Source organism: Carassius auratus, chromosome 34 (genome assembly GCF_003368295.1).
Source record: "Carassius auratus strain Wakin chromosome 34, ASM336829v1, whole genome shotgun sequence".
NCBI classification, from domain to species: Eukaryota; Metazoa; Chordata; class Actinopteri; order Cypriniformes; family Cyprinidae; genus Carassius; species Carassius auratus.
The window spans coordinates 21,249,442-21,276,317 of NC_039276.1; the positions used below are offsets into that span (position 1 = coordinate 21,249,442).

The 26,876-nt window shown below is 38.8% G+C and overlaps 1 protein-coding gene across 3 annotated transcripts in view; it reads left to right on the plus strand.

Moving 5' to 3' along the window:
* Positions 1 to 7,748: 7,748 nt before the first annotated feature.
* Positions 7,749 to 26,876, plus strand: part of kalrna (kalirin RhoGEF kinase a) — a 197,368-nt gene continuing 178,240 nt past the window's right edge. For all 3 annotated transcript variants that reach the window (XM_026218614.1, XM_026218612.1, XM_026218613.1), the window contains exon 1: positions 7,749 to 7,984. In XM_026218614.1, coding sequence (XP_026074399.1) covers positions 7,918 to 7,984 — 67 coding nt within the window. In that variant the 5' untranslated portion in view covers positions 7,749 to 7,917. The remainder of the gene's footprint in view (positions 7,985 to 26,876) is intronic.

Sequence of the window (26,876 nt, forward strand, 5' to 3'; positions counted from 1 at the left end):
CTGAAAAATGTTTTTTTTTTTTTTTTTTTTCAATTGTTTACACATCTGTCTGGTCTTTTCAATATGCTTAATGTAACAAGGAGTCAGAGGTGTTCGGATCCATGTGCAGAATTTTATTAAGAGAATGGTCATACAGGGAGAAATCAGGAATGGCGTCAGGTGTGTTAGGGATATCCAGAATCATTAACGATTACAAGCAGAGATTGGGGCAGGCAGCCCCAATCAGAGTCGGTTACACAATCCAAGATCAGACACGGGAAAAACAAACACAAGGGAAAACGCACGGAAATGCTAGACAGGCTAAACAAGACTTCACAGTGAGTGAGGGTGATTGTGCTGCTTTTATGTGTGTGTAAAGGAGGTGCAGGTGTGGCAAGGAAATTGGCTGATGAAAGAGGTGCAGGTGTGGCAAGGTGATTGTGCTGCAGTGACTCATGGGGAATGTAGTTTGGGTTTGGTGCAACAGTATGAGAGGTGTTAGTGTCCAAGTGACATCTGGTGGTTGATGGGTGGAATGTTCCTGAGTGGAGTGCCCTCTACTGAAGTTCATGTGCACTCCATCTAATGATCGTGACACTTAAAGACACAGTTGTTAAGCATCCACTTCTTAAAATTGGTGTATACCAAAGTCTCAAAAATGCCGTTTCCTACCGTCACAAACATGTTACCCAATCCTGCCAACTTGTGGGGTGGGGCTCTTCATATAATTATCTTCACTGGCAATTCTATTTACAATTCTATTATATTATATTTACAATGCATTTTTGTAGTGTTGAGCAGAGTAGTCAGACATCTGTTGATTTCTTGAATGGATTGGCCACTCAGAGATGTTTAAGTTTGTTACAATCCACTCACTCTTCAAAAAGCTGAAGTTTTGTTCAGTACTGATTTCCCCTTCAGGAAATCACACTGCGTTGAAATGTTTTGGGAATTCTTCTGCGAGACCACGCACTGAATCATGTGTGAAATCAGTCCAATGGAATGGTGAGATATCACAGGGTGTTGTAGTGACCAGGAAGTATAAAACACATGTGGTTGACACAGAGAAAGCTCCTGTCATTCATTAAGTGCTCTGTATGTGTTGGTCTTTTATGTAGTGTTCTGCAAGTATAGCACTTTTCTTATTTTTGCATAAAAATGGCAAAGGTTACTGACAAGCAACGTTTCAAGCTGTGTGTACCTCTCTGCCCGCTCTTCATTATGGGTGGGGATACACACAACTTGTGCATTGTTTGTTTAGGAGTGGAGCACAGCCAGTCAGCTCTCGAGAGAATGCGGATGCTCCACTCCCGATGGGCGCTCCTTGAGGTGGGCACCCTCACTAGTGTTCCTCGTGGCTCAGGTCCTGATTCTGCTGAGGAATTCTTAGGTTTTGGTGGGTAAAGCACACATGGTGGCAGGTCAGGCTGGGGATTGCTTGCACACCATCATGGTGTTGCAGACTTACCAAGCCGACCTTCAGAAGACGGACTAAAGAGGAAACCTTGGATCTTGTCTCAGGGCCCGGTGTTAGGATTTGCTTTCATTGTGTCATCTTTTCCCCTGATTTCTCTGTTAGTGCTAGTTCTGTAGAGAATAGGCATGGACGGGGTCAGTCTTCTGCTAGTAGCCCCATTCTGGCCTGCCCCAGTATGGTCCTCAGACCTTATGTCTCTTCTCGATGGGTCTCTCCTGGAGATTCCGATCAGGAGGGACCTTCTCATGTGGGGTGTTTCATCCTTCATCCCCATCTGTAGATATGGAAGTTGTGGGCATGGCCCCTGAGGGGGCACAGCTCTTAGCATATGGCCTCTCAACTTAGGTTGTTGAGACCATACTCCAGTACAGAGCTCCCTCCACAAGGAAATCATATGCCATGAAGTGGTGCCTTTTCATTTCTTGTGTGGCAACCGTCAGCTGGACCCATTTAACTGCTGAGTCGGTTCAGTGCTGGAGTTCCTGCAGGAACGGTTCTCTGCAGGGTTATCCCCCTCCTCCTTGAAGGTATATGTGGTGGCCTTAACTGCTTACCACACCCCTCTTGGTGGCCAGTCATTGGGCAGAGATCCGCTAGTTACTAGTTTCCTCCTTGGTAACCTGAGGTTGAGGTCTCTGGCATGCTCTAGAGTCCCTCCATAGGATTTGGCCATGGTTCTGAATGATCTCTGTAGACCTCCTTTTTAACCTTTGGCTGAGATTTCAGACAGGTACCTTACAGTCAAGAGATTATTATTGTTAGTCATCTCTTCTCTTAAAAGAGTGGGTGACCTTCAGGCCCTTTCTGTGGCCTCTTCTTGTCTTGACTTTTCACCTGGCATGGCCAGAGTTTTCCTACACTCTAGGCCAGGGTATGTTCCCAAGGTGCCCTCCTTGTTTCCTTGGCCCATAGTACTGCAAGCCATCTGTCCTTTTCCCTTTCAGGACCTAGACTACGTCCACAGAGCTGCCCTGTGAAGAAAATCTGAGCAGTTATCTGTCTGCTATGGTCCTCCTAAGAAAGGTCTCCCTGAGACCAAGCAGACCATAAGCAGGTGGATAGTGGATGCAATTTCCATTGCTTAAGTCTTCTAATTTCCCCTATCTTTCGGGGAACTAGGGTTACATATGTAACTTAGTGATATCCTGAACACTCACAAATAAAAAAGTTGTAAACGTGAGAATGATTGATTGTGTGGTTTAAAGCTTCACTGATTATTACGTAACTTTGTGAGATGAAAATTTACTAAGATGAGTGACAGTTTAAGTGATTATAAAGAGAGTGCGTTTCAGAATTTTAATAAATTCACTCACTCTCTGATAACCATTTATCCATTATTGCCAGTTGACATTGTGTAGCATTTACTTCTTCAGTTAAATGAGTGAAAGTGGAGCAGATTCGTCTAGTTTGAAGATACAATAATTATCTATTTTGATGTGTTGACTAAAGTTTTCTTGGTTTACATTAAAAATGTATTACTTTTAAAGTTAATATATTTAAAAATGACTAAATAGCACCTTTGATATTGCAAATTAATTATTACAATATTTAAATGCATGACATACAAGTTTTCAATAGAAATAACATTATATTTCATTTTATTATATGCTTGTCAGTACATTCACTTAAAAAAAAGGTACAAAAGCTGTCATTGGGGTGGTACCTTTTCAAAACAATAAAAGTAGGTATGCAAATGTGTGTATATATATATATATATATATATATATATATATATATATATATATATATATATATATATATATATATATATATATATATATGCATTGACTAAAGTTTTCTTGGTTTACATTAAAAATTTATTACTTTTAAAGTTAATATATTTAAAAATGACTAAATAGCACCTTTGATATTGCAAATTAATTATTACAATATTTAAATGCATGACATACAAGTTTTCAATAGAAATAACATTATATTTCATTTTATTATATGCTTGTCAGTACATTCACTTAAAAAAAAAGGTACAAAAGCTGTCATTGGGGTGGTACCTTTTCAAAACAATAAAAGTAGGTATGCAAATGTGTATATATATATATATATATATATATATATATATATATATATATATATATATATATATATATATATATATATATATATATATATATATATATATATATATATATATGCATTTGCATACCTACTTTTATTGTTTTAAAAAATATGGTTAAATTTTTAACTTATAAATTATAAATTATATATATACATATATATATTAAACACTCAAGTCCAGATAATTGAATTTAATACATAACTGAACTATAATACATTTTAATTTAATCAATGACTATGTCATTATATGTCTAAAGATTCCATTCCGTTTGCACAATGCACTCTTTAAAGTGTATTATTTACATTTTCAAAGTAGGCAAATGTTTACTTCTTTTTCAAGAGGATTCACTTTACACTAATCTTGAGTAATTTACTTTGAAACTATAATCTATCAAACTACTTATTATCTTATTACGTATTATCAAGCTTCTTGTGATATAGAGTAGTCTGGTTAAAATACAGTTAATCTCCTTATTTGAAAAAGCAAAATGCACTCATTAGAAAACCAAACGCTTACCCTAGAAGACCGATCTGATCTTAACAAAAGAAGAAAATACACACACTTTAACAAGGGAACTGAACAAGAGACAGGTGAAAATAATCAGAGACTAAGGAAACTGACTAGGGGACAAAGATTATTATTTTATTTTTTAATGATTTTGTTAATGGTTTTCAAATATATTAATCTATATTAGGTGAAAGCATTACAGCTGAAGATAGAGCTGATGTAAAAAAAAAAAAAAAGAAAAAAGGAAAAAGAAATGCCGCCAAAGGCTTGATGTCCCTAGCGGGACTTCAGCACACTGGGAATGTCTTGTATCTTTAGGCTCCACAGTTCAGATGTAATTGTTTTCCTGTTGGCTCTCAGTGTGGTTAGTGGTTTGATTCTCATTTATCTACTTATCATTGCAGTTCCCACAGAGATTTCCAGCCTGAATCAGCAATGCTGTCTGGAAACTGCCATGGTAACTTGCTGATGTTAGATTTATACAGTACAGTAAAAAGCCCAAAATTCTGCCAATATTTACCATTGCTGATTCTGTTCCAAAAGTGTCTTTAAATAAATTTGTACACAGCTTTTTGCATATAACAAAAGTATGTAGTGACCATGTTTTTTTTAAATGCTTAATAACAAAGTTTACAATGAACTAAACTTGATTGAAGAGTACTTTGAAGTGGACTCTTTTGAAAAATTAGTATCTGTATAGTTAAAAAAAAAAGAAACAATAAGTAAATAAATAGGTAAATAAATAAATAAATAAATATGTGTGTGTATATATATATATATATATATATATATATATATATATATATATATATATATATATATATATATATACTTTAATGTAATTTCGACTAAAATTTTATCCCATTTTTATATATCCAATCACACATTTGTAACAATTAATAGTACATTTTAGTACATTGAAAAAAATTATTAATTTTGAATAATATCATTGTAAAAAATAATTTATTAAATTGTAATGTATTTTTAATTCATATTATATTATGTGCAAATATTTTTTTTTTATTATACTTTTTAATTGATACACTCAATACAATGTACATTCAACACATTTAAAGGTATTTCTCTATCACAAGGGGAGGCTGACCTCACGTATACAGAAATTGAACAAAACTAATATTTTGTTTTCTGTGTAACATGATTGACAGAAATAAACCTGACCACATATTTTATAATGAATATATTAAATATATATTAAAACATTTTTAATGATGAGAAACCACTGTTTCAAGAGTAGAATGAAAGAAAAATCGAGAGCAGATGTTTGTGATGCAACATTTCTTAATGCTCACTGTTCTCTGAGAATCATCCAGTAACACTAAACTCACCTGGGGAGCCATTTGGTACGTTCCATTCCTAAACACCTGACCATAAACATGTCATTGCTTCTGTTCAGCATGACTCATCTCTCACAGAGAACAGATGTGGGTCAGCACTGTTCTTACAGTGTAAAAACTGTGCTGAAGAAAACCAAAGCATAAAGAAAGTCACTTGATGAGCACTAGAGTGATCAGTTCGCTTCCTTAACTTTCTCAGAAGTCCATCTGCTTGGAAGAAATACTTTTATCTTAAAAATATAATGTAAATCAGCCACACACTTTATATTAACATTGTGGTCTTATGTCAGTGATTTCACAATAACCAATAAGTGTGTGACGGTGTTGTGTGATTCTGACATTTGAATAAACCATCTGCTGAATGTTTGAGTAACAGGGGCCTGTAGGGTGGCTGAAGGAAGCTGGCATTGTATATATATATACATTTTAGAAAAAAAAAAAATCAAGGATGATTTACAACTAAAATGTATTTATTTCAAGTACGCTTGATGACTTAAATGTGACATTTTTATTTTATTTTTACACGGTTTACTAACAACTTTAATTACAATAAGTGTTTATATATTAAAAAAAATCTGATTACATAATCATCATAGGCAACATAAATGAAGATAGAAATTATGAAATTAAATCAACAAAGGGCTATTAATTAATTGTATCACTAATCGCCATAATATATGGTAGTAGTTAGCATCATATAATATATGTATAGCTTTATACATTTATAAGCTAAAATGTCCCCTGAAACATTAACAAATAAGGTGAAGGTTGTCTCTGAACCACCAAAAGAATTGATTTTAACTACTGTGATATTTAGTGTCTTTCAGCAGGGGGCAGTAAATACACATTTTTTTATTCTCTGGGTTCTTTTCTTTTTCTTTCTTATATTTTGAGACCCCACAACCTCTATTTATTCGTTTGTTTGATCGTATCTCAGAAGCAAACTACTTTCATCCCTAAATAATCAAAATAACAAAGTGTATTTTAAAATGTAGCTATTATATCAAATGTATTTAAAAATATATATATATTCTACAACCAGTGTAAAAGCAAAGCAGAGCACAAATCCAATAAAATCCAATAAATATAATGTAATGTGCACAATGTAAGCTACTATTAGAAGTAATAACAACAACTGCAAGAGTCATTGTTTTTTATTTCTGTATCCTGATTTCTTCTTCTTTTTTTTTATTCTGTAGGCTATTAATTTCTTATTTATTCATTTAGTGGCATAACAGCGCATACGAACGTGTGTGTACAACACACGTGCTTTCTGTTTATTATGAAAATATATGTTCTCAGCAGTAAGAATCATCAATAGCTCAAAGAGTCCAGAGTGAAAGGGGCGTGATATCTCACAGGGGGTGGGCGCACACACACACGCACACACACGCGCGCGCACGCACACACACACACACACACACACACACACACACACACACACACACACACACATTACCCTTCTGCTTTCTATTGTTGGAAAATAGCCTACAGTCCACAGCCGCAAACACAGTCTCTGGTGCTCCGGGAAGCCATCTAAATGAGCGTTCTTAGGTTTCTAAAGTAGCCTAACTCTCATTAACTTTTTTAAAGAAAATATTTATAAGAGAGTAAAAGAGTGTCCAACACGCCCGCGGACATTACGCAGGATTCATGACATCACCAGCTTTCACTGTCAGGATCGCGCTCTTTCCCATCTGACACATGCAGCCGCGCGCTTTGTGTTGAGCTGCTCCGAGTCGTTTTCGCGAATCGGTTCTTTTGAGCAGTTAATTTAAATGAAGCGGTTTAAAAAAAGATTCATCGGTACTTTTAGGTCACACTCGTACCCGAGTGTCAAGTGAAAATTAGAAAATATTTCAACAAAACATACGTATTTCTTTATGCTGTTTTGATTGAGTCAGCCTACATTAGGCTACAGTATTCAAGTTTAATGTGTTTTATACTTCACACTAATTGTTCATGCAAAGAGGATCAATCAAATTCAGGCTCTATCATTATCGAACCGGACAAGACCGAACTATTTAGTAGGCTATTCTTTTTCACCAGGCCATATTCACATTCACTATTGTGTCTGATATTTTCTAATTGTCTAGTCACTTTATTATTTCACTTTATAAACCTACCCTACCTTAAATTATATGTACGTCTGCCTATGTACTTTCTGAACCGGAAGCTCCTGACACCAAGACGAATTTCTAGTGTGTGTAAACTTTTACTGTCTATGGTGTAAACACACTTGGAATTAAAGCTCTTTTGATAACCGCTCCGACCGGAACAGACCAATTCGCGAAAGAATCGACCAGTCCAATTGGTGAAGTGGTTCAAAAGAACCGACTCAAAAGAAGCGAAAAAGCCATCTGAGGAGGAGAGGCGCATCTGGAGACAATAGGAGCCAATGCAGAGCTGCGCTTTGTCGCTCAGATCGAGGGCTGTGCCGTCAAAACACAGAAGTAAAGACATGATGGAGCGCTGAATCTGGATATATTCCCCGTTGTTTTGAACTGTGAGATCTAAGAGGAACGATGAATTCTGCTGAAGCGGCGGAGGACGGACCCAATGATTCAGACACGGATGCCTTCTTCAAAACAGGTACGATGAGAGGAGAGATGGAGAGACCGGATCTCCGTAGAAACATTGGCTTATATTACAACAGTTGGAGCTATATATATATATATATATATATATATATATATATATATATATATATATATATATATATATATATATATATATTTTTTTTTTTAAATGTATTATATAAAATGTATTTTAAATATTAATTCTACAACCAAAAATATCTGCATATTATCTGCTATATATATATATATATATATATATATATATATATATATATATATTGTTTTTTTTTTTTTTTTATAATTACTGTGCACCTTTGCATGACGTTAACCTTTCGCAGTGTATTCCTCTTTAATTAAACAATTGCTTATTTAATTTATTTTCACAGCTTTTTAATCTTATTTTGAATTTCTTTTAATGGATCCTTTGTTAATAGGCAGACTTATTTTATGTATTTTTTTCTCAGTTATTCAATTTCATTATAGCCTATTATTTTGCGTTTTTGGCACTGCTTTGGCAATGTAGTTTTTGTTTACCAATCACGCTAAATTGAGAAATTGATTTTTTTTTTTTTTTTTTTATATATAAACTCAATGGAAGATTAAAGAAAAAGATGGAACCTGAAGTCAAACTGAAACTAATGGGATTAATCATGGCATTATGTGGTTTAAGGATGCTTGAAGTGCAGCTTTGTGTGATGGGGATGCTGAGCTTTAGTTGGCTACCGTTATCCTGTTTGGATTGACAGCTACAATGAGCTTTAGTCTGAAAGCCCAGCCCCGCACAGCACATTTCTCCTGAACAGTACCATACAGCTGCTTGATAACTTCTCATGCATTATTTCTCAGGATTGTGGTTATTCATTTGTATGCTATAAAACACAAAATGGCTGGCTCATTGCCAACTAAGTGTGAAATCATTGTCACTTTTATATCCTCAACTGGGATTCATGCTGGACTCATGAGACCGTGATTGGAAAGAAGCTAATTCCAAACACTCCTCTGTTAATATGTGTCATTTGTGCAAAAGCACTTTGCTTTTGGGTGCTGGATATTTCAAGAAGTTTTTGCTGGGAGGTGTGCTTAGCCTCAGTTTGTGGCAGGCTTTATATCAAAATCATCCTCTTCTATAAGCTTTTGGTCTTTACGTTAGGAAGACTGGAGTCTACAGATTTTAGGTCTGGCGATTTTATAATTGTTGCCATATGCACAGCTGTAACAAGCAATTTCCTCGTAACATATGTATCTAAGCTATTTATGTTGTTCATATTGTCTTTGCAAAGTGGACATAGATATTTATAATGTGTCTTTTGAGTGAAATTGTCAAATATTAACAAGGATTTCACAACAACCCTTAACGTCTAAAAGTGGACATGAGGTCAAAATCGAGGCATGACCTTGCTGTATCATGTGGAGTATCTCTGGAGTTTATAGAGAGGAAATGGCTGATCGAAATGCTAATGTTTGAGTAAGTGGTCCAAGCTGTAAGACCCCTGCTGAGGAGGGATGTAAAAACCCTGCAGCTTTACACAGCGGGCTGTAGGTCAGGATGCTGGTACATTACAATCTCTCATGTGCACACACATGTACGACTACTACAGAAACTTGTTTTTCCACTTGTTACCTCAACTACACAACTGTGCTGCCTTTATTTCTGTCTTCTGAATGTGAGTGGGGCTCAAGGTGAGGTTCTTTGGAGGAAGTGTGTGAGGTATCTCAGTTTTTGAGCTGAAGGTCATATCTGCCAGCACAAGCTGATAAATAGCAAAAGAGTTTCAGAGTTAACTCACAAAAATAGTTGGAACTCCTGGACCATTGGAAGCATCTAAATGTTGACAGACTGAACCAGATTTTTACATTTCTAAAGATTTTATTTCAGTTTTTTTTTTTTTTTCAGACCTTGCTACCATAATAAAGTGCTGTTGGTGGCTGCCAGGGTGTTGATTTATGGTTAATAGTGTGTTCCAGGTGGCCACAACAACAAGTCACTATCACAATCCAACCTAATTTGATGGGAAAACATTGGAAACTCATTGGAAATACATTTCTGCAAAGCTCAAAAAGCTTGAAACGTTCGCAAAAATAATAGCAACCCTCCACAAAAAACCTGACAGAAAATGGCTCACGATGGCAGTTTAGAAGCAATAATGAGGCTTTTTGTCTCACCTAGAACTTCAGACAAGTAAAGAACAAAGCAGGCTATTTTTAGGCCTGATCATAAAGGCATTGTTGAGCTATGCAGAGCATTGGTTTTGAGATCTCCAGTGCCAATGATTTGCAGATGTTTGGAGGGCTGGGTGAGGAATCAAAGAGCAGAGGGGTTTTTACTGTGGTTTTACCCGATGGAAGGGAGGACATCTGCCTGCAGACCACAGCCGTCGGCTGTCATCAATAGATATACAGATACATCCTGGCAGCTCGTGCCCCTGGGGCCAACCAAAAGACAGGAGGATATAATGGAGGAAGAGAGGACCGAGCGAATGGGGCCATAAATCCTCTCCCTTCTGCCACATCCATTTGTAGTGGGTGTTTGCCCTCCTAGAGAAAATACGTTACGTGGCTGAGTGAACAGTAATTTATTAAAAAGCGCCACACTCAGCGATCTGAAGAGGGTGTTATACCTTCAGCCACATATGGCTCACTCGCTCCCTGTGTATTCAGTATTCATGGTTAGATGAACTTCTATACCAAAACAGGGCTGTGAAAAATAAGTCTGCTTGAGTACACTTTTAAAGAGAGTGTTTATCATGACAATACATTTAAAAGAGTGTACTCTATATTAAAACCAAATGTACAGTTTATAACTGAATTTAGTTTGTATTTGAAGGGCTTTTGACCCCACATAAATACATATTTCAAATTTGGTTTAAAAAGTGTACTTTTGAATGTACTGACAAGCATTTAACCATTTAAAGTCATTTGAATCTTCACAGCAAAATTGCAAGTGTTAATTCAACTCTAGCAGAGTTAAAATCAACCCCGAAAGAGTGTACCTATTGACCCAATCTTTTCAGAATTACATTAACACTCACTCTTCAAAGAGTTTGTTACGGATCACTCAAGAGACAGAGGAGTAACAGATAAAGATGTTATTTATTAAAGACACAAGCAGAGGAGCAGGTAGTGAGGAGTGGATGGGTGTTGGGATCCATGCCGGGACGGTAGTGATCTCGAGAAGGGTAGGTGAACCACACACATGCACTGTAGGGGACTTGAGGACTTCAGAGGCAATCCTTAGAGATAAGGTAGAAGAGGAGTTAGTTCTAGTAGTTAGCACACAGGAATGTTCTTGTTGCGAACGTGACCGGACGATGACTGAGTGCGTGTGTGTGGCTTTTGTGGTGTAGCGATGATGAGCGGGTGATGAGGAGCAGGTGGTGATGGTTCAGTATTCAGGTGAGGGTGTGCGCTGTGATTGTGTGGAGGTGGAACCTGTGTTTGTAACAGTACCCCCCTCCCCAGGGCCCGCTCCTGAGGGCCGGGGACCCCGACAACGTGGTGGGGGTCCTCTTCCCCTGGGAGCAGGTCGGTTGGGGTGCATGGAGTGGAAGGTATCCAGCAAAGTGGGATCCAAGATGTTGTTGCGTGGGACCCAGGAACGTTCCTCTGGACCGTATCCTTCCCAGTCCACTAGGTATTCCAGCTGCCCACCACGCCACCGGGAGTCCAGGATGTCCTTGACCGAGTAGGCTGCGCCGTCATCTAGGAAGAGAGGAGGGGGGGGGGATTCCATCTCGCCAGGTACTGTGGAGGGAAGAACAGAAGGATGGAGAGGTTTCAGGAGTGACACATGGAATGTGGGGTCAATCCGGTACCCAGGGGGAAGCTGGAGTTTGTAGGTGACTGGATTGATCTGCTGGGTGATTGTGAACGGGCCAATGAATCTGGGACTGAGCTTGTGGCAGGGTAGATGCAGGCGGATGTCCCGGGTAGACAGCCAGACCTTCTGACCGGGTTGGTACTGTGGGCCTCGGACCAGCGAAGGTCGGCTGCCGTCCTGCGTCTGCGGAGCGCCCGTTGAAGCTGGTGATGGGCCACGTCCCAGACCCTCTCGCTCTCCCGTAACCAATAGTCGACAGCGGGAACATCCGAGGGCTCTCCAGACCAGGGGAATAGAGGTGGCTGGTAGCCGAGTACGCACTGGAAGGGTGTGAGTCCGGTGGTGGGTTGACGGATGGAGTTCTGTGCGTACTCGGCCCACCCCAGGAATTGGTTCCAGGAGTTCTGGTGGCTGTGACAGAAGGTACGGAGGAAGCGTCCGATCTCCTGGACCTTTCTTTCCGTCTGCCCCTTAGACTGTGGGTGATAGCCGGAGGACAGGCTGATGGCCACACCTAGGAGGGAGTGAAACGCTCTCCATACCCGGGAGATGAACTGGGGACCCCGATCTGACACGATGTCCTCTGGGATGCCGAAGTACCTGAAGACATTGTTAATCATCAGTTCTGCCATTTCCATGGCAGTGGGGAGACCCTTCAGAGGAAGAAGATGACAAGCTTTAGAAAATCCATCCACAATTATAAGAATACATGTGTTATTGTCAGAGGGTGGAAGGTCCGTAATGAAATCCACCCCTAGGTGTGACCACGGGCGATTGGGAACGGGTAGAGGATGGAGATTGCCAGATGGTAGATGGCGAGGACTCTTGGACATGGCGCAGCTGGTACATCCACTCACGTACCTTCTGACATCCGAGGCCATTTTGGGGCACCAGAAGCGTTCCCGTAGCAACGAGAGGGTTTCATTGACCCCCGGGTGACCAGTGCCAAGTGATGTATGGGTGGAATGGATGAGTGGAGTGCGCCGTGTCCTGGGGATGTACTGGTGTCCTGGTGGGCGACCCGGCGGGGTGTTGTTAGGAGCTTCGGCTGGAGGTAGAGTCTCTGCTGACCAGGTGATAGGGGCGACTATGACCTTGTCCGGGAGGATGGGTTCGGGGTTCTTTGACCTTTCTTCGGGTGCGTAACATCTGGATAGAGCATCGGCTTTTACGTTTTTTGCCCCTGGGCGGTAGGAGATGGAGAACTGGAAGCAGGTGAAGAATAACGCCCAGCGGGCTTGTCTGGGGTTGAGTCTCTTAGCTGCTCTAAGGTATTCCAGGATCTTGTGGTCAGTGAGAACTTGAAACGGATGTTTGGCTCCCTCCAGCCAATGTCTCCACTCCTCCAGGTCAAACTTAATGGCAAGTAGCTCCCTATTCCCGATGTCATAATTAACCTGCGCCGGGTTGAGATAGGACCGCTCCCACTCCGGTGGTTGAGGCGTCCACTTCCACAATGAATGGTAGTTCGGGGTTTGGATGCACGAGGAGTGGGGCGGTCGTGAAGGCTCGCTTTAGGGCCTGGAAGGCTTCGGTGGGTGCAGGAGTCCATGACAGGGATTTGGGCTTCTGACGAAGGAGGTTGGTTAGAGGGCTAGTGATAGTACTAAAATTCCGATTGAATCGTCTATAAAAGTTGGCGAAGCCAAGGAATCGCTGCAGTTCCTTAATAGTGGTAGGAATGGGCCAGTCCCTGACTGCGCTTACCTTCCCCTCGTCCATCCGGATGCCACTGCGGTCGATGGTATATCCAAGGAACTGCACTGAGGGTTGATGGAATGAACACTTCTCTGCTTTCAGGTAGTGCTGGTAGTCCCTCAGGCGTTGCAGGACCTCCGCAATGTGGCGCTGATGTTCTGCCAGGCTCCAGGAATATATCAAGATGTCATCGCTATAGACTAGGATGAACTGATGGAGGAAATCCCGGAGCACCTCATGTATGAAGTCCTGGAATACGGAGGGGGCGTTTACAAGCCCATACGGCATAACACAATACTCATAGTGACCAGTAGGGGTGATGAAGGCGGTCTTCCACTCGTCCCCCTCACGTATCCGGATGAGGTTATACGCGCTGCGGAGGTCCAACTTGGTGAATACAGTGGCACCACGGAGATGTTCTAGGGCCGCTGGGATGAGGGGAAGAGGATACCGGAACTTCTGAGTTATATTGTTAAGGGCTCTATAATCTATGCATGGCCGTAAACCTCCATCCTTCTTGGCCATGAAGAAGAAACTGGGGAGGGGAGATAGATGGGCGGATGTATCCTTGTGCCAGCGCCTCCTTGATGTACTCCTCCATGGCCTTCTCCTCGGGAACGGATAGGGGATAAATCTGTACCTTAGGCACTGGTTCACCCCGCAGCAGATCTATTGCACAGTCCCAAGGCCGGTGTGGAGGCAGCTTGGAGGCCAACTTAGGGCAGAAGACATCACTGAAGGGGGCGTAGCACTGGGGAATGGAGGTGGACTGGTTCTCGACAGAACCAGGAGACAAGCTTGGTTGAAGGAGGGATGACGGGGTCAGCGGAAGTGCTCGCTGGTGGTGGGGATGCTGGTGCTGACATGAGTGTCCGACGGAGTGCATCAACTAGTTCTTGGAAGGGATCCGTGAGACTCATGTTTGCGTCTCTCGTTGCTGGTCCAGTCATCCGTTACGGATCACTCAAGAGACAGAGGAGTAACAGATGAAGATGTTATTTATTAAAGACACAAGCAGAGGAGCAGGTAGTGAGGAGTGGATGGGTGTTGGGATCCGTGCCGGGAACGTAGTGATCTCGAGAAGGGTAGGTGAACCACACACACGCACTGTACGGGACTTGAGGACTTCGGAGGCAATCCTTAGAGAGAAGGTAGAAGAGGAGTTAGTCCTAATAGTAAGCACACAGGAATAATCTTGTCGCGAACGTGACCGGACGATGACTGAGTGCGTGTGTGTGGCTTTTGTGGTGTAGCGATGATGAGCGGGTGTTGAGGAGCAGATGGTGATGGTTCAGTATTCAGGTGAGGGTGTGCGCTGTGATTGTGTGGAAGGTGAACCTGGTGTGTTTGTAACAGAGTTACTTGTTTAACACTATGAATGAGTTATATGTACACGGTATAGAGTTAAAAAACAACTTTGGTCCACACCAGAGTGTTGATTTGTCCTTAACACCAGTATAAAGAGTTACAATTTAACACATTTAAGATATATTTTAACTCTTGATATTTTAACTCCAGTGTAATTAGCATAACAAAAACTCTCCTGCACAGCAAAAAAGCCAGTGTCACGTAACTCAATTCAACTCAAATTTAACACTCCTGGATTGTATATATGACAAAAAATACATTAATCCACAAATCAATAGATGTTTACATTTATTTATTTAAATTGAAACATTTTAACTTTATCCCTGCACAAAAATGTCCTCACATTCAATGTTTTCAATACATGTAAACAACATGTTCTTACAAAAATTAAAACATAATGTCAAAGCAAATCAGTGTAAAGGCACAAAATAAGTATTCTTGTTTGGTCCATACGTATTCTTTCATTAGGTTTATCTACCTTTTTTGTAAATTCAGTTCGTGCAGCTTCCGGTCTTCTTTGCGTCCAGCTATACAGAACAGCTGTACAAAAACAGTTAGTTTTGCTGCTTGATATTGACAATTGATGTGTCCTATCACACTATTTTAATCTGTTATCTATATTATGAGCACACTTGTTTGTACTGCAAATTTGTGAGGGCACAAATGTATTTTGAATGGTGAACAATTTAACTCACTCAGTATAGAGAGTTTGGGTTTATTGAAAAGTTATTTACAAATATATACAAATGAATATATATGAAAATATATCAATATATATGACATATGAAACAAACACACACACACACACACAATACATATACATATATATACTGCTTATTTACACAGGCCAGAGCGGGCTGTTTACACTAGCTAGTGTTAATCCTTTAAAATTTAACACCACAACTTTAACACTTTACTCTAAAAGTACCCACCACTAGGATTTCAACACAGATTTTGCTGTGTTATATTACATGTATTTAAACACAAAAGTTGCCGTTCAGTACTTTTAAAATATATTAAAGTATTAGCTCATTTCCAGAATGAACATTTCTTGGTGATTTACTTCTTGGTTAATTTACTAATGATGTTTGTGTCTTTCTGTCTTAGAAATTAAGCTTTTTGAGGAAAACATTCCAGGATTTTTCTCCATATAATGGACTTAAATTGTTAAATTGTGGGCTCTACATGATCCCAGTTGAGGAATAAGGGTCTTATCTAATGAAAAGAGCTGCCATTTTCTCAAAAAATTATTTACTTTTTAACCATAAATGCGCACATCTTGCACTAGCTCCGCAATGCACGTCTGCAAGTTCATGGATTATGTGATCATGTTGAAATGTCAGGCGTGGCCATCCTTTCGACTGTGCACTCCAGTTAAAAAAGGTAGGGTAGAGCAAAAAACTAAATCTAATATTCTCCTCCAATTTCGAAATCCTCCGACATTAGTTTTACCTTTTTTGTAAAGGGCATTTGACTTTCTTTGCACGTTCGCTTTGTAAAAACACCAGTACTAACTTTTTAAAAGAGAATGGCAGATAATTTTGCTAGATAAGACCCCTATTCCTCGGCAGGGGTCATGTAGAGCCCTTTTAAGTTGCATTGAAACCGCAATTAGGACCTTCAACCCATTGATCCCTATTGAAATAAATCATATGGAGAAAAATCATGGAATGTTTTCCTCAAAAACCTTAATTTCTTTGCGACTGAAGACAACGACATGAAAATCTTGGATGATTTTGGGGTGAGTAAATTATCAGGATTTTTTTTTTTTTTATACTGTAAGTGTACTAATACTTAAACTTTAAAAATACAGTTTGAATATTACACTACAGTTAAAATTACTATCAAGCATATTACATCAAAATAAATGTACTTAAAGGCATGACAAAATATTACTAAAACAATTATTTAAAATGTGCTCTAGAGTAATTAACATTATATTTAACATTTTAATAACATTAAATCATTACTATTACATTTTTGCAGTTTTTTTAGCAACATACTTTTAAAATTTGAAGTGCACTGCAAGTGCGCAATCAATAAAATTAACACTTCTTTTTTATGAGTGTAGCTCTTTTTTAATCATATAATGGTTTATTTCTCTAAACCCATGAATACGTGAATATGAGTCATTGCATCTCCGAGTACATTAATTTGGTGGCTATTCTTAGTATAAAGAGGTTAGTTTCTGAGAAATTTGAGAACGACCTCTCTCCTCTCATAATAATTGTTGATTGTCATATTTGGACCCCTCCTTTGTTATCTTTCCTGTTATAAGCTGTTCCTTCCTTCAGAATTTAGAACTGCTTATTGAACAGTAAATTACTGTGTGGAACTGGCTCACAACATCAGATGAGGCAAATATGACTTTATATGCATTTATGAAATGAGCCATTGTGTGTTTTTGTGAAGGGTCTGTGCTCTATTGTCCACTCTAAGGTGGTTATTAATTTTTTTTACTTAATCAATCATCTGATCAATACATTGGGTGGAGGCAGGCCAGGCTTCAAGGGACATGAGGAAGAATATCTGCTAATCTGGTCTGGAAATTATAGATTGGTTTTGACAGGGTTTATTTAAGGCTTTGTTCAGCAAGCAGCAGAAATCTGATTAATTGGCATATCCAACTCAAATCCTTTTTAGTTGTCTGTTGTCTGAACTGAAACGCTTTTATTTTTTGTCTTTTTTTACAAACCTGATCTAAACCTCATTTGTATGTGGTTTGAAATCCGATTAAAACTGGATTTCCTGATTTTTGGAAATAAACTGGCGAGAAGTTTGATAACATTTGGCATCAGTGAACATTTTGCCATTACTGACAAAATTTTTGGCAAACCTTTGGCAATATGTGCCAGTAACAAGAAGGATTTATGAGAAACCTGTGGCAGCAATGGCCAAACGACAGTTGTTGTTCTTTTCACTGAAGTAAAATGATTATTGGAAAACCACAACAAAACATCTTGAATGTGTGTTACGTTTTTCACTCACACACAATAACTGTTCTGACCTAAACATTTAGAAAAAAATTTATTTGGAAAAACAAATTGGATTCATGTGTAGTGTGAACAAAGTGCAAGATTTGTTAGGAGCTAGCACACCATATGAGCACAATGCACTTTATATCTTTCCCTCGTATAGTGCAAACTCTTATTCAGGGTTATAACTAACCAGAAACAGTTAATGAATTGCAGGGATTGGGATCTCCTGAGCAACCTGGTATTGAATGCGATTTTGAAGTCTCATATAATATAATTTGGTCTTAAAGCATTCATGAATCAGTATGCATCTTCTAAACATGATGCAGTCCTGGTTTGCTTTTTGACAGATCTGGATCTGTTTCCACTCAGTGTAGTCAGAAGAGAGAAGTGGAAATTGGCTTTGGCAAGTAAATAAAGTGTGCTCGCCAGCTGGCTAGTCACTGTTATAATGACATAATGACCTGTGCTGTTTTGCTGTATATATACAACCAAATTCTTTTGTTATGTGAAAAAATGCTCACCAAGTCTGCATTTATTTGTTTAAAAAATACAGTAAAACGGTAATATTGTGAAATAGCATTACAATTTAAAAGACCTGTTTCCCTTTTTTAATTTTTAGCAGCCATTACTTCAGTCTTCATGATCCTTCAGAAATAACTACGATATGCTGACTTGGTGCTTAACAAACATTTCTCATTATTATCAATGTTGAAAACAATCGTGCTGATTATTTATAGATTTTTTCTACTGACGAATAGGAAGTTCAAATGAACATCATTGACAAAAATAACAAAGCACTTCTCCAAAATAAGAAAAAAGATTATAAAATAATAATAATAATAATAATAATAATAATAATAATAATAATAATAATAATGATAATAATATAAAATGTATTTTAAAGTATTTTTTTATTTACATCTTTGAGGAAACATTGTCATGAAAGTGTCCTCTCTTTTAGTGGATTTTATTGCATTATTATTATTATTATTATTATTTGTATTATTTGTATTATTATTATTATTATTATTATTATTATTATATTTTGCAAGTATACAGAGACAGAGAGAGACAGAGAGAGAATAAAATTTTGAATGCAAACTGCAATATACACACCTTTCTTGAATGTTTCTATGTGTGTTCATGTGTGCATGAGACAAGGCTGGAGACTGCAGATAAAATCCTTCAGTACCACAGTCTGATTCAGACTGATTAGACTGACACACAGCCGGTGCTGGGAAAACCCTGGCTTCCTGCCAAAGTGTGTGTGTGTGTGTGTGTGTTTCCCCTTTCCCCTACACCATGCCGTCTGTGCCCCACTCGTGGGCAGTGTGAGGTGTGAGGGAGAACAATAGAGCGTAGAGCACACACACTCCACTGACGACCAGCATGTGTCTGTCTGCCACATCACCTCTTTTGCCTCTCATTTATTGTGGTTTTCTCTGTTTTCCAATTTGCATTTTCCATCCCTTTATTGTCTTTACCTCTCTCTTTCTCCCTCTCATAGACACACACACAGTTTTGTCTATCTGACACTAGACTTCAACTATAATGACTTCAAACTAACCAAACACAAACTCCACCCACATTTGTTTTTTATAAATCAGTGCCTCCCCAAACTCACTTCTGGGCACACATTTGTCAACAATTTTATCTTTTTAGTTTTTCCTTAACTAGAGCTATAAGTAACCCCTAACCCAAACACACACGGTGTTCGAGGCGCGAGTGAGAGCAGATCAATCAATCAATCACCTTTATTTATATAGTGCTTTAAACAAAATACATTGAGTCAAAGCACTGAACAACATTCATTTGGAAAACAGTGTCTCAATAATGCAAAATGATAGTTAAAGGCAGTTCATCATTGAATTCAGGTATGTCATCTCTGTTCAGTTTAAATAGTGTCAATGATATCGCTGTAGATGAAGTGACCCCAACTAAGCAAGCCAGAGGCGACAGCGGCAAGGAACCGAAACTCCATCGGTGACAGAATGGAGAAAAAAACCTTGGGAGAAACCAGGCTCAGTTGGGGGGCCAGTTCTCCTCTGACCAGACGAAACCAGTAGTTCAATTCCAGGCTGCAGCAGAGTCAGATTGTGCAGAAGAATCATCTGTTTCCTGTGTTCTTGTCCTGGTGGCCCTCTGAGACAAGGTCTTTACAGGGGATCTGTATCTGGGGCTCTAGTTGTCCTGGTCTCCGCAGTCTTTCAGGGCAGTAGAGGTCCTTTCTAGGTGCTGATCCACCATCTGGTCTGGATACGTACTGGATCCGGGTGACTGCAGTGACCCTCTGATCTGGATACAGACTGGATCTGGTGGCTACGGTGACCTCGGAACAAGAGAGAAACAGACAAATATTAGCGTAGATGCCATTCTTCTAATGATGTAGCAAGTACATAGGGTGTTATGTGAAGTGTTTCCGGTTCCGGTTTACCTAATTAATGCTAGAGGAGCTAGATATATTTTTGAGATGGAAAAATGCAGTTTTACAAATGCTAGAAACGTGGCTTTCTAAGGAAAGATTGCGATCAAGTAGCACACCTAGGTTCCTAACTGATGACGAAGAATTGACAGAGCAACCATCAAGTCTTAGACAGTGTTCTAGGTTATTACAAGCAGAGTTTTTAGGCCCTATAATTAACACCTCTGTTTTTTCTGAATTTAGCAGTAAGAAATTACTCGTCATCCAATTTTTTATATCGACTATGCATTCCATTAGTTTTTCAAATTGGTGTGTTTCACCGGGCCGCGAGGAAATATAGAGCTGAGTATCATCAGCATAACAGTGAAAGCTAACACCATGTTTCCTGATGATATCTCCCAAGGGTAAGATATAAAGCGTAAAGAGTAGCGGCCCTAGTACTGAGCCTTGAGGTACACCATACTGCACTTGTGATCGATATGATACATCTTCATTCACTGCTACGAACTTATGGCGGTCATATAAGTACGATTTAAACCATGCTAATGCACTTCCACTGATGCCAACAAAGTGTTCAAGTCTATGCAAAAGAATGCTGTGGTCAATTGTGTCAAACGCAGCACTAAGATCCAGTAAAACTAATAGAGAGATACACCCACGATCAGATGATAAGAGCAAATCATTTGTAACTCTAAGGAGAGCAGTCTCAGTACTATGAAACGGTCTAAATCCTGACTGGAAATCCTCACATATACCATTCTTCTCTAAGAAGGAATATAATTGTGAGGATACCACCTTTTCTAGTATCTTGGACAGAAAAGGGAGATTTGAGATTGGTCTATAATTAACAAGTTCTTTGGGGTCAAGTTGTGTTTTTTTTTTTAATGAGAGGCTTAATAACAGCCAGTTTGAAGGTTTTGGGGACATATCCTAATGGCAATGAGGAATTAATAATAGTCAGAAGAGGACCTATGACTTCTGGAAGCACCTCTTTTAGGAGCTTAGATGGTATAGGGTCTAACATACATGTTGTCGGTTTAGATGATTTAACAAGTTTATACAATTTTTCCTCTCCTATAGTAGAGAATGAGTGGAACTGTTCCTCAGGGGGTCTATAGTCTACTGTCTGATGTGATACTGTAGCTGACGGCTGAATGGTTGCAATTTTATCTCTAATAGTATCGATTTTAGAAGTAAAGTAGTTCATAAAGTCATTACTGTTGTGGTGTTGGGAAATGTCAACACTTGTTGAGGCTTTATTTTTCGTTAATTTAGCCACTGTATTGAATACATACCTGGGGTTATGTTTGTTTTCTTCTAAAAGAGAAGAAAAGTAATCAGATCTAGCAGTTTTTAATGCTTTTCTGTAGGATATGCTACTTTCCTGCCAAGCAATATGAAATACCTCTAGTTTTGTTTTCCTCCAGCTGCGCTCCATTTTTCGGGCTGCTCTCTTTAGGATGCGAGTATGCTCATTATACCATGCTGTCAAACTGTTTTCCTTAACCTTCCTTAAGCGTAAAGGAGCAACTGTATTTAAAGTGCTAGAAAAGAGAGAGTACATAGTTTCTGTTACATCATCAAGTTGTTCTGAGGTTTTGGATATGTTAAGGAATTTGGATACATCAGGAAGATAACTTAAAAAGCAGTCTTTTGTGGTAGAAGTGATGGTTCTTCGATAATTGTAACAAGAAGTAAAAATTTACAATTTTGGCTATATGAAGTTTGCACAGAACTAAATAATGATCTGAGATATCATCACTTGGCTGAATAATTTCAACACTATCAACATCAATTCAATGTGACAGTATTAAATCTAGAGTATGATTTCGACAATGAGTAGGTCCTGAAACATGTTGTCTAACACCAATAGAGTTCAGAATGTATATAAATGCTGATCCCAATGCATCTTTTTCATTATCGACATGGATATTAAAATCACCAACTATTAAAACTTTATCTGCAGCCAGAACTAACTCGGATGTAAAATCACCAAACTCTTTAATAAAGTCTGTATGGTGCCCTGGTGGCCTGTATAGAGTAGCCAGTACAAACATAACAGGGCGTTTATTATTAACATTTGTTTCTCTGGATAATGTTATATGAAGCACCATTACTTCAAACGAGTTATACTTGAAGCCTGTCCTCTGAGAAATCCTTAAAACGTTGTTATAAATTGAAGCAACTCCTCCCACTTTGCCTTTTAGACGCGGCTCATGTTTATAACAGTAATCTTGGGGGGTGGACTCATTTAAAATAATGTAATCATCAGGTTTTAGCCAAGTTTCTGTCAAACAGAGCACATCTATATTATGATCAGTTATCATATTATTTACAAAAAGTGTTCTCGTAGAAATGGATGTGATATTCAATAAGCCAAGCTTTATCATTTGTTTATCCATATTGCATTTGTTTTTTATTTGTTGAACCTCAATTGCATTGTTAGCCTTAATTTGGTTTGGACGTTTTTTGTATTATCTAGTTCGGGGAACAGACACAGTCTCTATAGTGTGATATCTAGGTGAAAGAGTCTCTATATGCTGAGAATTAACTGACCTCTGTTACGGGAGGCAGCTAGCAGACGATCGGTTTAGCCAGTCTGTCTGCTTCCTGACCTGGGCCCCAGTTAGTCAAGTATAAACACTAAGACTATTTGCCATATTTCTAGAGAGAAGAGTGGCGCCACCCCTGGAGGGATGAAGACCATCTCTTTTAAACAGGTCAGGTCTGCCCCCAAAAGCTCGTCCAATTGTCTATGAAACCTATGTTATGCTGTGGGAACCACTTAGATATCCAGCCATTGAGTGATGACAATCTGCTATGCATTTCATCACCACGGTAAGCAGGGAGGGGACCAGAGCATATTACAGTGTCTGACATCGTGCTTGCAAGTTCACACACCTCTTTAAAGTTATTTTTAGTGATCTCCGACTAGCAAGGTCGAACATCAATAGCGCCGGCATGAATAACAATCTTACTGTATTTATGTTTAGCATTAGCCAGCACTTTTAAATTGCCAAGATGTCAGGTGCTCTGGCTCCCGGTAAACATTTGACTATGGTGGCTGGTGTCTCTATATTCACGTTCCGTACAATAGAATCACCAATAACTAGAGCACTTTCATCAGGTTTCTCAGTGGGTGCATCACTGAGTGGGGAGAACCTGTTTAATGTTTTGATCGGAACAGAAGAGCGGTGTTTTGACCCACGACTACGCTGCTTCACCGTCACCCAGTTGCCCTGCTGCAGGGGCTCTGTTTCCGGAACTGAACAATGTACAGAAATACCTGAGCTAGACGCATCCAAAGCCGTATAATTGGCATATGAATGCATACTAGTTTTTCACATTATGCCCAACCCCGGGTTAAGGGTTTTTCAAACTCAAAATAGTTAATCCTGGGTTAAACCCTGGTTAACATTATTTCCATATTTGTCTTGCTAACAGCCATGACTGGATAAGTACAGCACACAAATGGTTTAAATAACCAGCTCGTTTTCGATCAGTGATAAATTGCTGAAATATATTAAGCATATATAGCTATACATTTAATGTTAATATGATCATTCAAATCACTTGATCTTGGAATAATTTCATGATAAATTTTCAAGCTATTAATTGATAAGGTCCAGATCTGAGCTCAGTTTTAGGAAACCATTGAGATCTCTTCTAAACTCAGAGCAGACACATGAGGTTACTAGCGTCTGTTTCGCAGGAGAAAAGACTGAGAAACAGTAAAATTGAGATAAAAAGACTACATTTGTTTAATCTTTATGTCTATTGAGATTTTTAAGAGATCACATTTGAGATCTTTCTTTCTTAGGGATGTCTGTGTCTGCCGGGCTTCTCTGAAGGGTGGACAGCTTTGATAGAAAGAGGAAATGAAAGCACCTATTGAAACCATTCCAGTGGAAAGAACATGATTCCTTCTTTATTGTTTTCCACGTGTGTGTGTGTGTGTGTGGGGGGGGGGTTCAATGAACTTACCCCACCTAGGCAGGACGCACACACACACACGGCCAAAGGCTCCATGAGGATTCATGCAGGGAACCAGAGAGTGCTCATGCATATTTTATTTACTGCTAACTGAGTGAGCGATGATTTGAGAGACAAAGACAGAGACTATGAGGACAAGAAGAGTCGCTTGCAGCTGGCCATTAGTGCCATTTGCTTAGAAATGCAGTACTGGATTTAAACTATTAACAATTAAAATTTGCCATGTAACTTGACCCGTTTATATAACTTGACCTTTACAGACATAAAGGAATTCTCAAATTAAGTGCCATGTTAAGGCACTAATACTGTCCTAAGTGATCAGACATACATATTTCATACAGTTTGTAAGATTTCTTAATAAAATATCCCAAAACCTCTTGCACAGTGTTATATGTTTCATGCAGTTGTCCACTTACGTCATCCCAAAAGTTCCCAAGCATTTGTAAATCCAGAGAAATTACAATTTTAAATGATGGCTCATCAAAAACATAATATCCTTGCTATCGGTTTCTGCTTGTATAAACTATGGTAGCACACATGGACAAAAATGCTGCTGTGCAGTTCAACTAAATCCATTATGGCTGTCACGAATGAAATGAAACAACAGCATTAAATTTAGATCTGCTCAGTGTTGCATCATTATTCTTTTTTTCCACGTTTTTACACCGTTGCGCATTATAACCAATCACACACAAGTCTGTTGAGTTTATGAGTGCAACAGCCAATCAGAGGGTCGTTCAGATCAGTCATCGCTGAAACACCGGCGTTTTGTTGTTCAGTGTGTGCTCAGTGGATTCTCTCATCATAAAAAACTAAGTGCAGATGTACGTATGATGTTAGTCAGAGATTTATTCATCAAACGTGTATCAACAGCTTTACTGATTTTAAGTGGAGTTTTTGAGAGTGCTAAAACTCACGCTAGCCCGAAGTCAGTCATACTGTTCTTTGACAACATAAATGTTCATTTCTCACTTTCTCTGTATAATTTATTTGCTGTTTATTCAACTTTGTAAGGTACAGGTAATAAAAATCATAATAATTAATTAAATCCGTGAACATGATTCGAATCTCCCATTATTCCACTCTACATCCTAGTGCCATCAAGCTTTGCCTTTGTTATTGTTTTGAAAATGCGACCTCTAGCTGTGAAAACTTACATAGTGTGCCTTTAAGAATCAGAATCACTAAGTAGTTAATTGGTAAGCAACCAACTCACCCAGAGCACACTAGCAATGGTTTAGCAAACACTCCATGCTCTTAATAATAAAGTTTTTAAAGGGGTGTTTTTCTAGTGATGCAATAGAACAACCACTTTTTTACCTCAAAGAAACTCTCTGAGTTATTCTTGTGTACTGTGACATACACTGTATTATGAGTGAAACTCATAACAAAATTGGTTGCACTTTATTTTACAGTACGTGTACTAAAATGTACTTATAGTGTAGTTACAGCGTATTTATCTAAGAAAGTTCTGGTAATACAAGGTAACCACATGGGGTAGGGTTAAGTTTAAGGGTAGGTTCAGGGTTAGTACCTAGTTATTACATTGTTATTGTAATTATTATAATAAGTACATAGTATGTACATGAGGAACAGGACTGTAAAATAAAGTGCTACCAAAAAAAATAATAAACAAAAGTGTAGTGCAGGGACTTCATCGGTTGTTGATTGGATGTAGGCAGCTCTAAATGTAGCTTGCAGCTGACTGTAAGAAAGGGGCGGAGTTTAAGCAGACTTTTAGAAACTAGATTTAAATTTCATGCCAACTCTAAAACCCCTAAGACCACCTTTACAAATGCATTGCAATACTCGGACAACCACCCACCACTTTTAAAGAAACATTTAAAATGTAAAAATGCTATTTCTCTTATTTTGCATATGGGGATTTCTTTATCCTGCAGTGTAATGTTGACTAGTTGTGTTCTTTCATGTACAGTGATGTTCGAGTGCTATGTTGTTGAAATGAAATTCAGCACATCACGACAGGAGACTGCTGTGTTCAGCACACACACACATACACACTGATGAAAGTGTAGGGAAAGCTAGCTTGGCGAACAGACTGCTTGGTGAAATAAGAGCTGCTTGGCTAATGCTTTTAGAGCGTTATATTGCACTGGGAGAGAGGCAAGTGGACAGAGAGATATAAACACAGTGATGCTTGATGAAGGATGTCTGTGAGTGTGGAGATCCAATCAGTGGTTGACTGTGAATACAAGTACTTCAGCTTACTTCTAAAAATAGTACTTCCTATGGAAATAATATACTTTCAAATAATATATACTTATGCGAACTGAATGCACTGTTTTCTGACACCTGTTTGCATGTCACCTGCAATTGAATGAAAATGTAGTAGAGTTGAAATGTAGATTACATGCAGTTAGATGAACTGGTACTTTTTGAGTAGGACTTGAGTAAATATCTGTATATAATTTTCTTAAGGGGATGGGGATTTGTCTAGTTGGTTTCGCAGCATGGCCAAGCTGACACGTGCCAGACCAGTCTGGAAGACCAGCTAACCAAGATAGATATTTTTCAGCAGGAAGTGGTTAAAATGAAGTGAGCATTAGTTGTTGTTGTAGCAGAGTGAAACTGTTTTTAATGTGAAGCATTGTGGCTTCAATGGCTTGAG